At 36.7% G+C, this 20,385-nt stretch overlaps 3 protein-coding genes and 1 non-coding gene across 4 annotated transcripts; 3 read left to right on the top strand and 1 right to left on the bottom strand.

Moving 5' to 3' along the window:
• Positions 1-406: 406 nt before the first annotated feature.
• LOC104091115 (uncharacterized) lies at positions 407-6,217 on the top strand. The gene is made up of 8 exons (XM_009596389.4): positions 407-952; positions 2,417-2,494; positions 2,579-2,721; positions 4,575-4,645; positions 4,886-4,981; positions 5,471-5,563; positions 5,655-5,802; positions 5,883-6,217. Exons 1-7 carry the CDS (start codon positions 491-493, stop codon positions 5,735-5,737), a joined length of 1,026 nt encoding a protein of 341 aa, XP_009594684.2. The 5' UTR covers positions 407-490; the 3' UTR covers positions 5,738-5,802; positions 5,883-6,217.
• A 1,190-nt stretch (positions 6,218-7,407) lies between these two features.
• Positions 7,408-10,883, top strand: LOC104091114 (uncharacterized). The gene is made up of 7 exons (XM_009596388.4): positions 7,408-7,826; positions 8,529-8,647; positions 8,722-8,787; positions 8,890-9,087; positions 9,640-9,758; positions 10,048-10,153; positions 10,277-10,883. Exons 1-7 carry the CDS (start codon positions 7,598-7,600, stop codon positions 10,853-10,855), a joined length of 1,416 nt encoding a protein of 471 aa, XP_009594683.1. The 5' UTR covers positions 7,408-7,597; the 3' UTR covers positions 10,856-10,883.
• Positions 10,884-11,610: 727 nt separating this feature from the next.
• Positions 11,611-19,059, top strand: LOC104091113 (F-actin-capping protein subunit alpha). The gene is made up of 10 exons (XM_009596387.4): positions 11,611-11,914; positions 12,078-12,193; positions 12,848-12,937; positions 14,600-14,664; positions 15,560-15,721; positions 16,608-16,686; positions 17,173-17,250; positions 18,124-18,198; positions 18,342-18,377; positions 18,561-19,059. Exons 1-10 carry the CDS (start codon positions 11,791-11,793, stop codon positions 18,666-18,668), a joined length of 933 nt encoding a protein of 310 aa, XP_009594682.1. The 5' UTR covers positions 11,611-11,790; the 3' UTR covers positions 18,669-19,059.
• A 471-nt stretch (positions 19,060-19,530) lies between these two features.
• TRNAE-UUC (transfer RNA glutamic acid (anticodon UUC)) lies at positions 19,531-19,602 on the bottom strand. The gene has a single exon. It is a non-coding gene; the product is annotated as a tRNA-Glu (tRNA).
• Positions 19,603-20,385: the final 783 nt, after the last annotated feature.

Below are 20,385 nucleotides of genomic sequence, written 5' to 3'. Positions count from 1 at the left end.
CTATATAAAAGTTTTGTAATAGATAGTAAAATACACACAATTGAAGAAGAAATAAGAATCTCTCTTCCTCTCTTTCTCTCTTAGCTTGTTTTTTCTTGTTCTATATTATTACTTTGAGTAATAATATATAATAAAAATTAAACTTTAAAAAGAAAATTTATGTGTAACTAATAAAGAAGTCTAAAACGGGAATCTAGAATGGAAAAAAAATGAAGCATGTCTATTAGCAATTTAATTTTTTTTTTAAAAAGGGAAACACATGCAGCAAGTTGCTTGAATTGCGTATTGGATTTGTAAGTCGCATTCCGAAATGCGATTTATAAGTCCCATTTTAATTTATAAGTCGCAATCTGTGAATCGATTTATAAGCCGGATTCATTGAATTCAGCAAATGCGATTTATAAATTCAGCAAATGCAATTTATAAGTTTACGCGTTCCCATTCAAAGCCATTTTTGTGGGTTGACTCCAATTTTCGTGGGAGGAGAAAGATGAGCCAGCCACTGTTCTCTTTCAAATTCGCCTTCTTCTTCTCCCTCTCTTTCGCCGCTTCATATACTGCCACTTCCACTGTTACATTCACTCCTCCTTACTCCTTCCGCAAGCTCAAGCTCCGTTCCTCTGCCTCGCCGCCGGAATCCGCCGTACCCAAGGCCTCAGTTGCCGATTTGCTCGCTCTGTTGGGCCCACCTCAACAAGCCTCAGCTGTAAACACTCAAGAGGCCTGCCAACTCCGCTCTTGCCTCAAATTCCTCGTCCCTTTCTCTCCGAGTTCTCAGGCTCCAAATAGACGCTCGTTGAGTTCTAAGTTGAGTAATCGAAGGAGTGTAAGCGAAGAGAATGAGCTTATTTGGTGGCCGCCGGCGCCGGTGATGGAGCTGGCTCGCCTCGCCGTTGACTCTGGCGGTGATCCTAGTTCTATTCATTGGACGCTTGATCCAACGGTCATCCCTGTGAGTTCTTCATGTCTCTCCAGTCTCCATGTTGACAATCTGTTATGTAATGGATTTAACTTATCTACATTAGCAGTTTAATCAATCATTATTTACGTTATGGTTGTATCTTAGCTAGTTACCACGTGTTAGTCGGTGTTACTTACCATACTTTTCTGACTAACTAAGCATGCTTACAGCTCACTATAGAGAGTTACCTGTAATTAGATTCGAAGTACCGAATTTGGTAAATTTGTTTACAGTCAGGATGCTATATAATTTCTTTTCTAGGTCTTTGAAATAATTGGGCATTTGTTATTCGTTTTCTCGCAAAGGGAAAAAGCCAATTATATCAGCTATTTTTATACAGTGCATGATATTGTTCCTCTTTATGGAGATTTCCTTAGTGCAACGGATAAAGCTCAAAATAAGATGCAAATAACTGGAAGTGAGAATGTTCAGAAAACCTGATTCGGGTAAAACAATGGATAACTGCAAAAATTCAAAAGTAGATGTAGGGATGGCAATGGGCGGAAGGGCACAGCATGGGAAGACTATGGGTTTCTTAAATATTAGCAGGGCTGGGCAGAGCGGGTAAGGAACTAGAGTCTAACAAATTTGGGAAATGGGAATTGATTTGATTACAGAAAGAGTGCAAGGAGTTTATGACTTTCTTCAAGGTGGCAAAAGTAGAGGTATGTGGGGACCCTGTTATTAGAGTCGATCACCATTCACTTATTAATATAGCTGGAATTGTAATTTGTGCACTCTTTGTACAGTATTATTAAAATGCAATAGTCAAAGCCTATAACTTTTGTTAGGAACAAAGGTCAGAGGGGAAAAGAGAGACACTATTTGCTTGTGACAATCTAAAAGCTTTTAAAATAGCCCATACTGATAGGAGTTACAAATAACTGAAAAGTGCAAATCTTCAGAACCTGATTTGGAGGAAAAGCTTTTAAGGTTGTTGCATTATTTGCCTCAGGCAACACTGTTCTGTTAGCACTAACTCAATTTTAATACCGATCATACTTAAGCAAACAATTGCAAAACAAATCCTTACTTAAAAAAAGAAACTGATAGTTCTAACTTTTATCTTCTTTTGTCATGAAAGCTTAGGCTTGTATCAGTAGAGTTTGTAAACCATAAACATACATTTTTGGGCTTTTGTTATGCCTCATGCAATTTCTTGACAATTAGAGTTGGCCACCATTCACATATTAGTATATAGCTGGAATTGTAATTGGTGCACTCTTTGTACAATATTATTAAATGCAGTACCCAAAATATGTTACCCTAACTTGTGCTATGAACGAATTTCAGAGGCAAATACAGAGACAAATTCAGCTCGTGATGTCAATCTAAAAATTTTAATATATCCCGTACTAATATGGTCTCTATAGCAATGTATAAAAGTGCACTCCTCCCTTTCATTTGTCTTAGTCTGCTATTTTGACAGTAAGTGCATTCCTATTTGATGTGCAGGTTCCAGACATTGAAGGATCAAAGGAAGACCGATGTGAACTTACTAGAACTCCTTATGGGAGAGTTTTCATTAATGAGGTCAGCATTAAAAACTTCTAGATCCTCTTGAAATGAGGATTTCTTGGTTTTTGTTTGATGTTGAATTTAATTGTTGTTTTGTAGGAGATAAATTCATACCTTGAGTTTTTGTTTGAAATGATTGTTGCTCGGGGACCCAGTGTAGGGCTAAATACATCATTGTCGCGATTTGACTTCTTTCATGGTCATGTCTTTCTTGCCAGAGAGTCTGGAAGGCTTGGGATTTTGTAAGTTGACATGAACCCTTACTGTCACATGCACACCATGAGACAAATGATGCTTCTGTTGCTTGAGTGTTCCACAAAAGGCGGACCTAAGTACTCTTCAATTGTAAACGGCCTAGCAGATAAAAATTGTTTTGCACTTAATTGATTAGCTAATCGGATATATGGAAGGATGTTCTTTCTTTTAAATATTTCTTTTTCTTCTTCAGCTGGTAATAATGAAGTGAACTGGGATTAGAGAAAACTGGAGAAGATACCCATTAACCTATTGAAGAATATGATGGATGCTCGTCTAACTTGATTCGTGATTGCATCTCTATAGCCCGAAGCCCTGAACTCTTCAATCAATCCATCTAATAAGCAGCAGGGAGATAATGAACATCATATTTAGTAGAATTCAAATCTAGCTGCTAAAAGCAAGATAAAAAAGGCAATATGATCGAGTATCTGTGGTTGTTGCGTCATATTGTAAATTCAACCACAATTGTTGTTTTTTCTTGAATATATTTAACTTGTGTTACTTGCAATATGATTCTAAGGAGAAAAGGCATGTCACATCTGATTCAACTTGAAATGACTACCTGTTCAAGACTTGAAACTGTATTATACTGCTTTTGCTATGGCCTATAGTTCGAATGTAGATCTTCCATGTCATTTGATTTGACTTGCATGCTTGACATAAAACATCATTTGTAACATATTAATTATCCTTTCCAGTTGTAGGAATGAGTAAATGCAGTTCTAGGTAAGGCTATCATCTAGCCATTGTGTTTTTCAGTAAGCTAATAGTTTAATAAGATGGATAAAATTCTTTATTAAAGTGAAGTCTGTTAATCAGTATCCTTGAGAGAGTATGTGGCACTATATTAAATGGATTTCTTCTTTGTTTAACTTAAGTATGTTATGCAGTTGATCCTTTCTCAAAAAAAGTATGTTATGCAGTTGATCTTCGTTTGCATACTTTCAAAGGAAATGGAGCTTTTGCTGCTCTCTGTAATCTCTGATGTCCACGAAGGACTAAGTGATGAATGAGGGGTTTCTTGGTTTATGATTTGGGTTGCTTTATGGGGTTTGCTGTTGTGGTAGCAATATGAGTGCACTGATATTCTACCAGGAGAAGTGCGCTAGGTTTTAGACAAAGGGAAAAGAGCCATGAGTGGTATTCATTCATGCATCATTATAACTTCTACTTAATTGAGAACCAAATTGTAAGATGGGAATCTGTTAGGCTTTTAGTTGTAAAAGTAGAATTTTCAATTCATTCTCCAGATTGCTTTAGGAGTTGGACTAAGTAATTTAGGGGATTGAGGGGCTTCGCTTATTTTTAGCAGCTTCTCTAATTTTGTCTCTATGGAGAACCTTCATACACTAGACTATATCATTAATGAGTAATTTTTGATGATTTACACTGCAAAAGAATGTGCTTATATAGTTATCAGTAAGTTAATTGCTCTTCTCCGTTTTCGAGGAAACCTATTTGGCATAAGGGAAGGAGAAAGTATTTGAATCCTTGAACCTAAGAGTATCTATCGATTCTCTATGTTTAATTAAATATGACATGGGGAACCTTTGTTTGTTAGCTTAGTAAGGAGTAAGAGAATCTAAATTCCTCCGAAACACAAAATCAGTGGAAATGTTTTAATACGTACTCATTTTAATTCTAACCGTCGTCCAACCACTCATACCCATGGACTCAGTTGTTCTTTTTGCTTCTGTGTTTTGTTGACTGGAATTTCTTGAATGCTGCTTTTTCCATACGAACTAGGTTTTTTTTCTTTTTTATTTGTTTCTATTTCTGGTTTCTTTTCTTGTGTGTGTGAGATGCTCATGATGTTCACACTGCAAAAATTTTCCAGGTTCCATGCTAAGGAGTATCCAGCATATGATAAGGAAATCTTCCCTTACAACATGGGCTACTGCCAAATAGGTTAGTCTGCATCTTTGACCACTTCCTCAGAGATCAACTGAATGTTCTGAATTGAATTTTCTCTCACTCTTAAATATCAGAGGTACAAGAGAGATAGTACAATAGCCATTTTCTCTACTATGTGCAGTTTTTGATCCATCATTGTTTCTAACCCTCCGAAGTTTTTGCGTAATGAGATTTTCAAAAAGACAACAATGATGTTCTTTATTCTCATTCTATTTAGGTTTTTATTGTTCGCAGGATCTAATGTCTCTTATGATGATTCGATGAATTTGCGGAACATATTATGGTTAGCTCCATTAGCTAGCAACTCTACAAAAGAATGGTTAGCACCAGGTATGTTTCTTTGATGGCCTAAATGATAAAATAATTGAGTGTTTTCCTACTCCATCCCCTGAAAAGAGAGAAAGCAGAAGTCCTCAGATTACTCGTCTAGTGGAAAGTTCCCCACTGGTGTGTAGTGTACTTTCACGTCTTTTGATTTGACTTTCTCTCTAAATAAAAACAAAATGATCAGATCTATTAGGATAATAATTAACATCCTGATGATCTGCAAAGAGTGATTATCAATGAGACTTAATTGGAAAGAGAAAGGAAACAGTTTTCTCTCACAGTGTGTAAATGGAAGGAATTAGCCGCATAAAATCCACATATCTGAAATCCAAATGTTATTTTCCCCAAGGGAAAATTTAGATTGAAATAGCAGTGTTGTAGAACATGATTTATTTATATGATTGATTTTTTCCAAAAAAGAACAGTTTTCTCTTACAGATAACAAAGGTTACAAGTTTCCTGCGACTTCTGATGGTTAAACCATGTTGACAGGAGTCCTAGTTGTCTTAGATGCACATCCAACTGGAGTCATATACAGGGACCTCATACCTGAGTACGTACACATTGCGAGGACCCTCTATGAAGGTTCGAATTTTATTTATCCCCGAATCAAAAATTCTATTAACCTCGTCATGAAAATTTTGGCAACAATAATACAATCTTTTGCCATCCACAGATGATTTTGGGCAAGTTGCCTTTGATGTTAACTACCTAAACGTTGGAGGTAAAACACCCAAATACCAAATTTTCATTTGCTGACCTCTTCTGAAGGTTCAGGTGTCACAGCTTTCAGTGTTACGAAGTGAGATCCATATTATTTATAGGTATTGCTTATCAATGTCATCTTATAGAATTTCCCTGCCTCAGTCGAAATGCATTTCTGAAATGTTTACTATTTATGCAGCATTACTATCAATATTTGATTCTAGCGCATTCAAGTGGAGGGTTGCTTGGAAAAGGATTGTGTCGGACGAAGATTTTACTGTTGGAACTGAAAGTCTTGAGTCATTTAGCTTGTGATTGACCACTGTTTATGGCAGATTATCCTTTCTTGATTACTGTCAAAGCTTGGACAACGAAACGATGATTGAATAAACTAGAAAACGTCATCCTTCTAAAGGGCTTACACTTTACGTTGTCTCTTAGAAGTATTTTTTTTCTTGGCTATTGTGAACTGATTTTATGCCTGTGGTTGTAACTTGTAAAGCCTTAGTTGTAGTGTTCCATTATTAGGCTTCAGATTTGTCTGTAGGTTGTGGTGGAAGTCCCATTTATTTATTTTTCTGTTTAACATCTGTTCTAGAAATCGCAAGTCTTGAAGCCGAAAACATTTTTCTTGAGGAAAAAAGAAAAAACAATCCTGTAGGTATCTCCCGTCTAGAAATAGCCAATAGGCATCTCCCCTCTGATATACAAAACCAAAACCTATCTATTTTTTTTTCTTACAAGTTGTATCGTAGAGGCGATATAGCTGATTGAATATGATGCATGTGTTTTATAAGCGCTCATGGCTTTCCTTGACTTCGTTGTAATTCTTTTTACAAGACTAGAATTTGTTGCATGGATAAGATGAGAATTGGGAGGGATACTGGCATGGAAGAAAAGCAGTTGGACAAAAATAATAAGAAAAATAACATAGAGAAATCAAGAAGAAAAGATGTACTTTATTCTGCTTAAAGAAAGATTTTCTTCAATTTCTAAGCAAGATCGTTAAGCCTAAACCCTTCGATAATAACTAATATTCCTCTGTCTCGAATTACCAATCGTGTTTCTCTTTTATACGCCCCTTAAGAGAATATTAATTAAAAGGGGTATTAGATTATTTTACCCTTATTTATATCTTAAGATACAGTCTCTTTATTAAATATTTCTTCTATTTATATATGTGTTATTTCTATTTTCAAAAATAACAAGGGTAAAATAGAAAAAAATATAATTAAGAGTCCGTTTGGATGGGTTGTTATAAGTGACTTTTAAGCCAAAAGCCATAAGTTAGGAATTCTAACTTTTGACTTATTTTTGTCATTTTAGCTTAAAAGCAAGTGTTTAAAAATATTTTTTTACTTTATCCAAACACTATAAAATGGCATAAAAGCTATTTTGGCTTAAAAGTACTTAATATAAGCCAATTCAAATAGGCTTTATTTTGTCTTAAACTTCTAAAATGATAAATAATTTGAGATAATTATTTTTAAAAATCACAATAGATAATTTGAGGCGGAGGGAGCAGCAGTATAATGTTAACAAAGAAAATAATAAATAGAACTTCCCTAATACGTAAGAATTTTAGGCGTAGAATAAAAACGGCTGGCGCTCTCGACAAGTCAAGCCCTGTCGAGCTAGAAGGTATCTGCCACGTAGACTTTATGGACCCACAAAAGATATTTAAGGAACTCCTAATAATATGAGTATCTGTTTGGGCAAGATGTGCGCACTACCCACCCTGCGCATCTTAAGGTAAAAGAAAAACAAACCTGCTAGTCGAAACCCTCTCTTTTCGATCAGGCTACTCTCACGCTCCTCTACTCCCTCTGCATAAAGCTTGGATCAACCCACCCAAAATACTCATATAATAACACATACATATATACATATAATAATAAGAGGTGAATATTGAAAATGGTATCAGGGAGGTGGATTGAAACAGGAGCGGATCTGTGGAAAGATAGGGCACAGTCCCTGCAGCTTCGTCTAAGAGACCGCCTTAGGGTCGCCGTCGATCATCACCGTCGCCGTCCTTTGATCTCTGACGGCTACTTCTCATCTACCGTCGAACGATGGGTCCAGCGCTTTAGCGATTTCCGTAGAGATGCTCTCCCTTCTTCTTCCACTTTCTATCGTAAAACAGGTCAGTTCAATATTATACGAATTTGTAAAACGTAATGTGACACAACCGCATCTAATTTGATCCATCTTCCTGTTCGTTCAGTTATGCTACGTGGAAAATCTATATGCCGATTATTCATATCTAGGATTTGCAAAATAGTTCGACTAAATATAAAAGGACTTTGACAATGTTTTTAGTTTTACAATTGAAAAATTACGGAATGTGACTGAACTTCAACTGTATAAAACCTGTTAAAGCAATAAATTATGCTTTACGTAACCAATGCCATCAATTAACATTTAATGAGCTCATGGTATTTGCTAGGAGAAATTGGGAAAATCTACTAAGCTAAATAGCAGCTACCTTAGCTGCTTTCTGCCCTTATACTTCCAATCTGAGAGCTAGAGTTTACCTCCTTGACACAGCAAACAGGTTTCTTCATATGTTAAAAGAAGTGATTTGAAAGTTAATTATCTCGACTGAAATTAGTTGCTAGAATTACTCCTGGTACCAATATTTATCTACCTTTGATGAATTTTGGGCATTTTATCCAACTTTTTTGGGATTCTTTTGATATGTTAAACCTTGCCTTTCAATTTTAACATCAATGTCCTTCATGAGTTGGAAGGTTCTTTCCACTAAACTATCCCTCACTTGTATTTGCTACCCTATGGGGATTCGAGCTCACGCAGTAGTTATAATTCTGAATCACTATGACTGCAGTTAGCAAGGATATTGATCCAGAAGCAGATTCAGTTCTGACTCGCATGCTTCAAGCTGTGGCTGTACCTGTGCTTGGAAATGTTTGTCATGTGTTTATGCATGGTCTCAATCGTGTTCAGGTAAGCTAAAGCTTTAGTGAGTTACTATTTCAGCTGTTGCCTAATTGGGAGAAATAACTCGATGACTTTTGCAGATATACGGTGCAGAAAAATTACATCAGGTGCTGGTCAACCGAGCGGAGAATAAACCTCTTATTACAGTAAGTGATGTTCCTGAGACCTGAGTTACTTCTAGTTCCTTGCTTTAAGCCTCGCACCCCTTGGTTATGCCTTTTGATATATTACTGTTTAAATGAACTCAGGTGAGCAATCATGTTGCTGCTATGGATGACCCACTGGTTATTGCTGCATTGCTTCCCCCCAGTGTTATGTTGGATGCACAAAATTTGAGATGGACGCTTTGTGCAACTGATCGGTGTTTCCGTAATCCAGCAACGTCTGCCTTCTTCAAACATGTCAAAGTTCTTCCAGTTTCCCGTGGTGACGGTATATATCAGAAGGTATTTTCTTTGCTGAAATGCAGTTGAGTTTAAGTTGATCTAATATTCTAATTGTTTATACATCAGTATATATTTCTCGCTTCTCCAGTCTGAGACGTTTTCTTGGAAATGGTAAAAGAGACTGTGGAGGTTACAACTAGGGGTGGCAAACGGGCGGGTTGGATCAGATATGGACGGGTCAAGCGGGTATTGCAAAAACGGACAAATTATCCGACCCGACCCATATTTAATACGGATAAAAAACGGGTTAATCCATATTATCCATGGCTTCTTGAATATGATCACTTTTGGAAAAATTTTTAGTCTCCTAAACTTGAGGAATCCCCAACTTGAGGTTTTACAAATGTAAAAGTTAAACCTATTAGTTATCTATTGGTTACTCATTTTCTATGCGGATAATATGGTTCTTATCCATATTGGACCCGTTTTTAAAAAGTTCATTATCCAACCCATTTTGTAATGGATAATATGGGTGTATAACTGTTTCCTTTTAACCATTTTGCCACCACTAGTTACAGCTAATTGTTCAGTTTATTCCTGCATGTACCACAGGGGATGGACATGGCTATTTCAAAATTGAACCGTGGTGGATGGGTACACATATTCCCAGAAGGTAGTCGCTCTCGAGATGGTGGCAAAACTATGGGTTCTATTAAGAGAGGCATCGGCAGGTACTCGTTCTTTTTAACTAATAAGTTGTGGATCTCATGATATGTCAATAAGGATACCAGTTCAGTGGTTTAATAATTTTATATTTGGAGAAGAAAAAGACCAAGAGACAATGTATTGATGGAACTATACAGAAACCAGGGGCCAGAATTAGACAGTTTTTTTTTCTCTGTTGATTAGCCCCTCGTTTTCCTGCTATTGAATGAAGCAGAACCACCCCCACCCCCCTACCACCCCCGGGTTATTTAATTACATTCATGTTTTAAACATGTTTTTCTTTGTCCTTAATAGATTGGTTCTGGATGCCGACAAGGTGCCAATAGTCGTCCCATTTGTGCATACTGGAATGCAAGACATCATGCCTGTAGGTGCCAAGCTTCCCAGGATTGGAAAGACGGTATGTATTTTTTATTTGTGGGTGGTGAATAGTAATTGCTCTCTACTTTGATACATTTTCATCTCCCGGTAATTATGATTTATAATTTCCTAGTATACTCTTCATGAGCTGTAAAAACTGCAGGTGACTGTTCTGGTTGGTGATCCCATCGAGTTTGATGACTTGCTTGCTGCGGAAGAAAAGGATAATATGCCAAGAGGAAAATTATATGATGCTGTGTCGACAAGAATTGGTGATCGACTACAGATGCTTAAGGCCCAAGTCGATAAACTTGCTGTCCAGGAAGCACTACAATCACAATACTACCATGACCGTGTTGGTGAACGAGCTGCTGGGATTGTGCAGCAGATTGACTGGGAAGCTCTCGGCATGGACAATTACTTGAGCACCGAGGAGGATCATGTCTCTCCTCCAAGGCAAGAACCTAGTAGTGAGCAGACATTAGTTGATAAGCAGGTGGAGGAGAATAGTCAGGATAGGTACTTTAGGTTGGGCTTCGCTAGGGAAAATGGAATTGTGTCGAGAATGAGAGGTTACATGGACTCAACCGAATTAATGCTATTTTCTGCTAGATGTTTAGTTAATAGTAGGGTAAAAGAAAATTTTGGGAACACAGAAGAAATTGGCCCACTGGAGGCTTGGAACAACTTTTGGATGCCGATGTATGAGAGTCAGGTTTGTAACCGGGAGATTTTACTTTAAATGAAGAGTTTAACTGGTTTTGGTCTAACTAGAGAGTTTAATTTTTGTATATTGGTCTGTGCCGCATACAGTTTTTTTATACACTATTGACTATTATAACTCGCTAAATTATACTCGAGTAATAAACTTATTAATACTGTATTAAATTAAAATGTCTTGTCACATGATTTTGCTAAAAATGATATTTTGATCAACATGGGGTAATGTGATATGGTTTATGGTCCCTCTGCAAATTCATCCCTTTCTGATGAAGGTTTGCATGATCTGTTGTGTCAAGGTAGGCCTCGATTATTCTCCTCATTTGGCCTTCTTGTTCAAGTTTGGACGTTATCGTTTCGAGTTTCTGCAACTTTGGGGTCCTACGGAGTGTGGTCACCTGTCACTATTTAGTACCGTAATGCTTCCTACTGGTTGAAGCCACCCTAGGTCAAAATAATGTAAATTCAACGGATCAAAATGTTACATTAAATTGGAAAATTAAGCTAACTCTACTACAAGGACTATTATTTGTTTGAGAAATTTTGATAAAAAAATCTGAAATTATCTTACTATGTATTAGAAAAAGAGTAGTATTTGAATATGGTGAATAATACTTTATTTATCTTGGATGTCATCTCATAAGCTGCAACGGAAAATATTTCTGAAAGAAAAAAGGAGGAATAATCCAACGGTTAAAGTTACCTGAAAGAGCAACAAAACATCCATCTGACGGTCCTCTGAACAATCAAAATCAAATGAGACCCCACAATCACCTCAGCTTTCCCTTTACAGATTTATATCCAGGGTAGCAGCAGGGACAAATATGGAAAATAAGAAAACTGGTAACTCCACTTGAATTTACATTACAAAAGAAAAGAGAGCGACTCTGGTGGGGTTAATGGTATCTTCATTGAATTCAATGGGGAAGAATATCTATTAGTAATAAGATTGCAGAAATGTTAGAAGAAGAGGAAGATTCTCTGGAATCAGAAACTGAACTCACCGATGAACAGAAAATTGAGATTGCCAAATGGTTCCTTCTTAACTCCCCCGCCGGCGAAATTCAGTACGTCGCCAAAGGTCATTTTCTTCTTTTTCTTCTCTTTTGTTTGTGGTTTTTTAGTTTTGAAGGTTTTTTCGTGATTGAAATTGTAACCGCATTGGTCTTCGTTTGCGATCGGCGGTTTATTGTTTTTTTTATTTTATTTTTTTAGTTTTGAGTTTTATTCGGTTTGATTTACAGATGTTAAAGCTATTTTGAAAGACGAGAATGTATATAGGAAAGCGGCTGAGGAGGCATTCCCTTCTTACAACAAATCTCACTTGATTTGTCTCGAATTGCCTAACAGAAGTGGCGATGTAAGTCTCTCTCTCTCTCTCTCTTGCTTTCTTTTACTTTGCAGTTTGTTCGATCTTTGAAAATGTAATTTAGGCTAATCGTGTCCTTCAATTTGATAATTTTAGCTTTTGATGGTTTTCAGTGGTTGAAGATTTGTGAATGAAGTTTAGCTAAGTTGTTGAAGGTTTAAAAATGAAATATTTTGTAAGCAATACTTATTGTACTGTGTTGTAGTTTTCCTTAGTTGAAGGTTAGAAAATTGAAAGACTGAAGGGAACAATAAAAGTTATGCATGAGAAAATCATTTGTCTTATTGTCCATTAAAGAAATAAGATTACTCTAGTAATGCTCCAAATAAGGCTTTTAGGATAGAGATATATTTCATGGTACTCGGCAATGCTATATACAAAAGAATGGGGTGTTGTTTGTTGAGCAGCATGTTTGTTTATAGTTTCTCTACATTTGTATACCACTTGTATAGAGGGAATTTCCACCACTTTTCAATAATCAAAAGAAGAAAAAACATTTTCCAAAGAACTGTTCTTTATTAAGTCTAAGATTTTGTTCCGCTCTTCTAAAAAAGAAAGTAAAATGCTTCATGGATGTAGTAATGACCAGTTGGAAGATATTTTTATTATCTTGCTATGTAAAGTTGAAAGTAGTGACATTTGCAGGTATTGGTTACGTCTTTTGGTGAGGTTGATAAGGATGAGTATCTTGATCCTCGCACTGCCCAGGTTGCCATAGTCAACCATGTCAAGCAAGTATGTTGTTCAGTTAGTATATAATGCTAAACGTAATTGTTGGATTTAGTTGGATTTTTTACTATCTGGTATTTTGACATTCATCTTTAATAAGATTATAAATTTTCATTGGATGAGCCACCAAGGACGTGCCAATTGCCTATACCAATAACAGATATACAACAACTCCCATGTGCCACCCACTAGCTACCTTGCAAGTGCAAAACAATCGAAACTATTTACTAAGATCTACACTCACAATCTAGCGTTTGACTTTCTTCTTATTGCAGAAGCAGAAATAAAGCCACACTGGGGTTTTGGGGTGGGTGGACAAGACTTTCAATTTTGCTTTTCTAGTTGATTTATGCAGGTTAACTCACATGTGGGTTTAAAGAAGCTAACTCCCCCAACCAAGATAGAAGCTTATTGCTGCCCCTTGTTTTTTGCCTAAAACACAAAAGCACCAAGAATGGTGCTGCAATTTATCCTCAAATGAAGAGGAAAGGAAGAAGTCACTGTAAAGGAAGACGACATTTACCATTTTCGCTGAGTCTTTTAATGTCCTCAAAAGCAACATGATATATAAGTTTCTAATGAAGGGAATCCTTTTATGACATCTATTATCTTTTCTTTTTTCTAACTGTACAAGGTCCACCCTCAGTATTCCTATTAGCTGAGAAGATATAACTTAATAAATGATCAGCTTAAGTGACAAAGAAAAGGTTATTTCTTCTTCTTCTTCTTCTTTTTTTTTTTTTTGTGTGTGTGTGGGGGGGGGGGGGGGGGGCATAGAAGAGGAAGGTATGAATGCTAGGTTCGTAAAGGATAAGTATTTAGTTTAGAAGGTAATTCACCAAAGCAAAATAATATGGACAGACATAAACAACCTTGTAGAAGTTAGATACTGTGAGGAATGGTAGGATGATATCCAAAAATGTGCTTATTCTAAAACAAAGGAAAAGAAAAGTCAAAAGAACAAGGCAAAGAGAGAAAAGAAGAAGGAGATGCTTCATACAGTGCTTTGGTATACTCGTTTTTGTGCTGTGCTTAAAATACCTCCACATAATCTGGTTTTAGATGCTCATATTGTTTTTCTATAGTTTAGTTCTTTTAGACCTCTTCTGGCTGATTGGAACTTGAATTGTTAAACACATTTAGGCATGAGGACAAAGAACAAAAGAACCAGAATGAATTGTGTTAACCGTTAAATTGGTTTATATGATGGAAGTGGCTATGATGAATGAAGATATTGTAAACTTGAAAATGTGCTGTGATATAGCAAGTCCATGATTATCGTCGTTACTCAATAGTTATGAACTTCACATAACATGCATTTCCATTCTATTCTTGTTAGTGTGATGGAGTGATGCCAATTTTAAGTGAAATAAGCCTCCTCTAATATAACTTGTCCATGGTTCTATATTAATCCTCATTACTCAAGAGTTATGAACTTCACATAACATGCATTTCTTTTCTATGCTTGTTTATGTGATGGAGTAATGCAAATAGATTGGTAAAGTGAATTAAGTCTCTGTTGATATAACAAGTGCATGAGTTTACTCATTATTCAAGGGTTATGAGGTTCATTTGTGTTTCCTTTTCTTTTCTTTTTTCCTAGTTTATTGGTGTCGAGTAATACTTTGTGTGATCCTCTTGTAAGTTCATCTTATGTATGTATGCTAGGCCTGTAAAGAAGTTAGGCCAGCAAGAGATGAAGAACTTCCATCTGCTTTCGTGGAAGAGTATAGGTAAGCTTCTGTTGTAGCACATACATTTCTCGGTTTTAACATCTGTGGTTTTGCTTCCCTTTTTAGTTACACTCTACATTCTGCTTATAACCATTGAGATGTTGAATTTTTTCTATGTTGTTATGACAATGTGCAATTACTTCACCCAATTGAGCTTATCTTTGAACCATGCTCAACAAGACTTGCAAATGCAACCTCACTTTCTTGATGGCGCTCAAATACGTAGTTGTGAATGTAGTTTAACCTAGAGCTAATTTATATGCTATGACATTTGCATTTCTTGTGGAAGTGTTCTTTTCCTGCTTAATTGGAAGAAAAGCTGCATGATTTGGTCAGTGCTTACAGAAAACAGTCTAAAAATAAATTGTATATCTCCTTAATTACTGCTCCTCTCAATCAGTACAATTTCTTCTCTCAGCTTCAACATTACATTCTGCATCTTTTCTTTGGAAATATTCTTAGTAATCTGCATTTCAAGTGTTAATAATTTATCCTACATCATGATTCACGTGCATGTTTATTCAAGTAAGAATCAGACTCATAATACATTGGTTTACCTTTCCGCTCGACTTTATCTGTGAGGAACAAGTATCTCCAAAGTAATGGATAATGGCATCAATGTCAGACACTAAGATGGCAGTATGACACCTAAATTTGGTATTGTTGGGAGACTTTAAGAGTATAAAAAGATGAGATTCTGAGGGAGCAATAAATTCTTCAATAATTCCTAATGCTTAACATGCAGATTATGTTAATCATGTCTTTGTTTTATGTGAATAGGTCCCTTCTTAACATGGTCTGTTGTTCTTCTTCATTAGGGGCTTTGTTTCTGATCAATGGATTTGTTATTACCATTGCTTGCCAAATTCTCCTAGTCATGATATTTCTTGTGTAGGTCTGCCATGGATGCAGAAATTATGAAGTATGTGAGTGAAGCGTATCCAAAAGGAATCTGTTCAGTTTACTGTACCAAAGGAAAGGATGTGGAAGAGCCAGGATCTGACTTTGAACTCGTTGTGGTGATTTCAGCTGCTAGGCATAGTCCTCAGAATTTCTGGTGTGTTAGATTATCAAAACTCTAACTCTGAATTATATGTGCAACCCTCTCTTTGATTTTGATCATTTCTACGATACTTGTAAATTTGTGACCCTCACATCAGGACGTAGTGCATTTTCGAGAGTAATTTGTAACCCGTCTGAGATCATGTATTCCTGTTTCTGTATGTGTCCAATCCTCAAAGATGGACCAAAGGATATGCTGTTATGTGGTCTGAAGGTGTGAGTCCTTTGCAACATGAGTATTTGTTAAAAGGCAGAATAAAATGTGTGATGCATGTTAGTAATGATTGGGCAATTTTAAATAGGGTCTACCAGGAAAACCTATAAGGTGATGTCTCTGATGCCAAGGTGAGAAATATATTAAGGCCTGCTTTCTTCGTTGCTAACTTTGTCTTAACCCACCAATGTGCCCTCATTATGTGTCTTCGCTAAAGATCTGCCGTCAGTAAAGCTTGCCTTTTCAGTTAAAATTTGTAAAATAAAGTTCCCAATCCTTCTCATTATGAAGTTGCAATGACCATAGGCTTTTCTTCTAAGACGTCTTGTCCTCTTTTGGTTGTAGTCTCTCTGGATAGAAGCAGAGTTTTCATTTCTTGTTAACTCCCAGTGATTACTATGTCTCAATGTGTTGAATTTGCTAGAACACATGCCATTTACATGTTAAATCTATGGGTGCTCTTAAGATATCCGCTTCATTCACTTCTCAATTACAAAAGTGTCAATATATTCTAGGTTGGTTTACAAAAGTTGCTATAACCAAAGAATGGGGGATGTCTGTTGCCTATTCTTCATGTCGTCTCCATAGCACACTTGTCACTTGAGTCAATGATATCTTGTTATAGCACGTCTAACTCACTTGAGCCGACATACTGCATCTTCTGTAGCAATGGAAGCTGGCGATCAATATGGAATATTGAATTTAAGGATGAAATTCAATCTGTAGAAGTGAGAGGCAAGATGCAGGTATGCTTTCATTAATAATATGAGAATATAGTGTTTGCCTTTGGTTTCCTCATCTTTGTTTTTGGCTTTTCACCGATTTTTACGCATGAAGTTAGACATCAGTACTGATTTATTTTTCTATGCGGCCTAGTAGTCAATGAAGTAGGAGAAGATCCTGAGATCTCAGGTTCAGCTCCCAGCGGAGGCAGAAAAACACTAGGTGATTTCTTCCCATCAGCCTAAGTCTTGGTGGGCAGAGTTACCCGGTACCTGTGCTAGTGGGAGGTAACAGGTACCTGGTGGAATAGTCTGAGGTGCGTACAAGTTGGCCTGAACACCATCCAACAATTGTCATAAAAAAAGTTAAAATCTTAAAGATTGATGTTTAGTTATTGTTGGATTGTGCCGACCCCGGCTGTTGCTAGTTTAGGGGTGTTTCTTGCTTTTTTGTTGTATCAAAAGCTTCAGTATTCAAACTTGTATATCCTTTCCCTGCTCTCAATTCAGGTTGGCGCCCACTACTTTGAAGAGGGAAATGTGCAGTTAGATGCACAACATGAATGTAAGGACACAACATTAATTCAGGTAAGTGACTATTGCTTATCCATGAACTTCTCTTTTCTTTATTGTCGTCAGTATCTTTTTACTGGTCATAACTCATAAGGATACAGAAGCTGCTCTCTGCTGTAGGTTGCGCCATTTCTTTTGTTTGTTTCTGAACCAGTGTTAAGTGTTAACACAGCTGAACAGCGTGTAGAGACTTTACATTGATGCCTTGTGAGGTACTCGGAGAATGCAGTGAGAGTAATAATCTTTTGGCAATAAATCATGATAAATTTTCTCATAGAATTGTTAGGGCGGTCTCCAGATCAGCTATCACCTCCCTTCTGCACTGTGATACCATGGATGCTGATAATAGTTTCTAATAAGTAATTCGGTTAACTTTTGGCATTTATTGCTTTCAGATTACCATTTCTAGAGCAAAATTATAAGCATTACTATCCATCTTAGCAGTACAACAGACTCCGTCTATGATTTCTTTTCACAATTTTTCTTTCATTTACCATGATTAGCATGTTAAGAGTTAAGACAGAGACATAACAGTTTCTGGAAATCCTATCTTTTGCTTGTCTGTTGTTGGAAAGGGTTAAGCTAAAAAGAAAACCTTTTTTCTTGAATAATCTGATGGGGAATCATACAGGGAAAGAAAAAAAGTAGCATGGTCAAAGAGCCAGAAAGAATAAAAAGTAAGAACTGTTTCTGTAATTCCTGTTCGTTTGTGTAACTAGTGTAAAATTTGAAGGTCAAGCTAAAGCAAAAGTTTCTTCCTTGAACAATCTCATTAGACATCATATGGATTGCGAAGAAATAAAACCTTGATTACTATCTTGTGATTTCGGTTTACATTTTACAACAATTTAAGTTTGAATTATTCTGATTTTGTGGTGTCTTTCTTAGTCCCCAGATGATTCTGCGATTTCCTTGGTTAACATTATTCGCCACCATGAGACTGAGTATCTGGCTTCTCTTCAGGTTGTTACGTTGTTCCTACATCACCCCCACCCCTTTCCATCACATCATCTAACACTCCCCGTCCCCACTCTTCTACCGCTTTTCTATTAAGTCTCCGTTGCTGTTATTTTGTCCGAAGTTACTGATAGCCCTTTTACTGGCAGACATCTTACTTGAAATTGCCTGATACCACTTTCAAGGTACTCCTTTAACTTCAAAACCTCTAACATGTTCAAATATTTTACATGAAAATACACATGAGAGCTTATCGTTACAGTCTCACAGCAGTCACGTATTCTCACTATGTCTTAGCTGGGAGAAACATCTCTCACCACCTTGCACCATGAAAAGGAAGCAAATAAATAAATCTTTATCTTTTGCAGGACTTGCGAAGGAAGCTTCCTGTTACTCGGACATTGTTCCCATGGCACAACACTGTGCAATTTAGCCTTACAAGGGACATTGAAAAAGAACTTGGAATTGGAAAATAGAAACATTCCATGCCTTCTATACAAGCTGAACATGTATACACCATTATTGATATGACAAGCGAGGTTACTTGAGATTGCCATCTCCGGCTCTTTGTCGTCTTCTCCCTATTGTATTTCTTTGAGAGGGATCTTCCTTTTTTGCCTTTTTACCATGGTTGTTAATGTAGGAATTGTTCCTTAGTTGTTCATTTGCCAATTGGCCTGAGAGAGTTGTGTATGCTGTGAAGAGCTGTAAAGTAATGAATTGGAAGTTTTTCTTCTTGGTTTCTTCCCTTGGAATGACTGTGAACATGCCGGTAAAGAATGACTCTTGTTAATGTACTTTTTTCAAGCGTCTGAAAGGTCGAGGCGAGTCCAACCATCAAATTGTTCGAACTTTACTTTGATTTCATTTAAGCCGTCCCTTTAAGATTTTGTTGGATCATACAGATTTGTGCTTGGCATAATGATATGAGTTGGGCTTAAAGAAAGAAGTGGGGTTCACATCGCCAACCCCAACTTTGTTTGAGATTGAGGCGTTGTAGCAGTTGTTGTATACAGATTTGTGTTTCCTGGTAAGACTAACCTAATTATGCAACTTCCCTGTACATATGAACCTTTGACCGGTTAAAAAGTATCTGCATGAATATTAATAGCATGATCCGTTGTAATTGTATGATCAAACATTGGGTGAATAGTGTGACCGACAGTAACAACTTGTATCAATCAATTTACACCAAATGAAACCTTAAATTCGCGAAATTGTTCACTAATGATTAGAGATTGCAATAATAAAATACTTTTCGTTCGTGATGGTTGTTGGCTTTCACTTCTCTTTTCGTTGATGGCCGGCTGAAACTTTGAAAAGCGAAAATGTTGAAAGCTCCGTTACCGGGAATCAAACCCGGGTCTCCTGGGTGAAAGCCAGATATCCTAACCGCCGGACGATAACGGATTTTATATGCTTAGTTCTACTTAAACCTAGAAGTCGCAAGAAGATACCGCTCTTCAACAAAATTACAGATTTTAACTTATTGATATGATATAAATATTTCGTAGGATTATTCAGACAGTGATAGTTAAACAGTGATAAATTGTTAATAACACATTCCCTTGTAATCTCCATTGCCAGAGCTTTAAATTTTTATTATCCTAAATTCTTCCACTTCCATTATATCTTGTAATTGATTGGAGAAAGTAGGTTGAAAATATGAAAATCAACCATTACTTGTTTATAAGTTAACTATCTTCTTCCCCTTTTCCCTTGGAATATATATAGATATAATAAGCTTTTTACATTATGTTCATTCACAATATTGTTGTAGTTATTTTCTTCCAATATTTATTAATGGGGTTTTCATAATTTGATCTATAAGATAATCATCATAGCGGCACAACTAGTACAATGAACTTTTTAAAAATACAAGCCTTCAACAAAATCAATAAGTGGTTCAACACAACACAATCTTTTAAGTAAATTTGTAGTGTGAGGTTACAATATTCAGCATGAATCCATATATGACATGACAAAAGGTTCATGAAAACAATAACAACAACCCAGTATAATTCCACTAGTGAGGTCTGGGGAGGGTAGTTTGTACGCAGACCTTACCCCTACCCTAGGGTAGAGAGGTTGTTTCCGATAGACCCTCGGCTCCCTCCCTCCAAGAACTCCCCACCTTGCTTTTGGGTGACTCGAACTCACAACCTCTTGGTTGGAAGTGGAGGGTGCTCACCA

The sequence above is a fragment of the Nicotiana tomentosiformis genome, chromosome 1 (genome assembly GCF_000390325.3).
Source record: "Nicotiana tomentosiformis chromosome 1, ASM39032v3, whole genome shotgun sequence".
In the NCBI taxonomy this organism is placed as follows: domain Eukaryota; kingdom Viridiplantae; phylum Streptophyta; class Magnoliopsida; order Solanales; family Solanaceae; genus Nicotiana; species Nicotiana tomentosiformis.
Note: the sequence above shows the minus strand (reverse complement) of the source record. Positions and strands in the feature narration are given on the sequence as shown.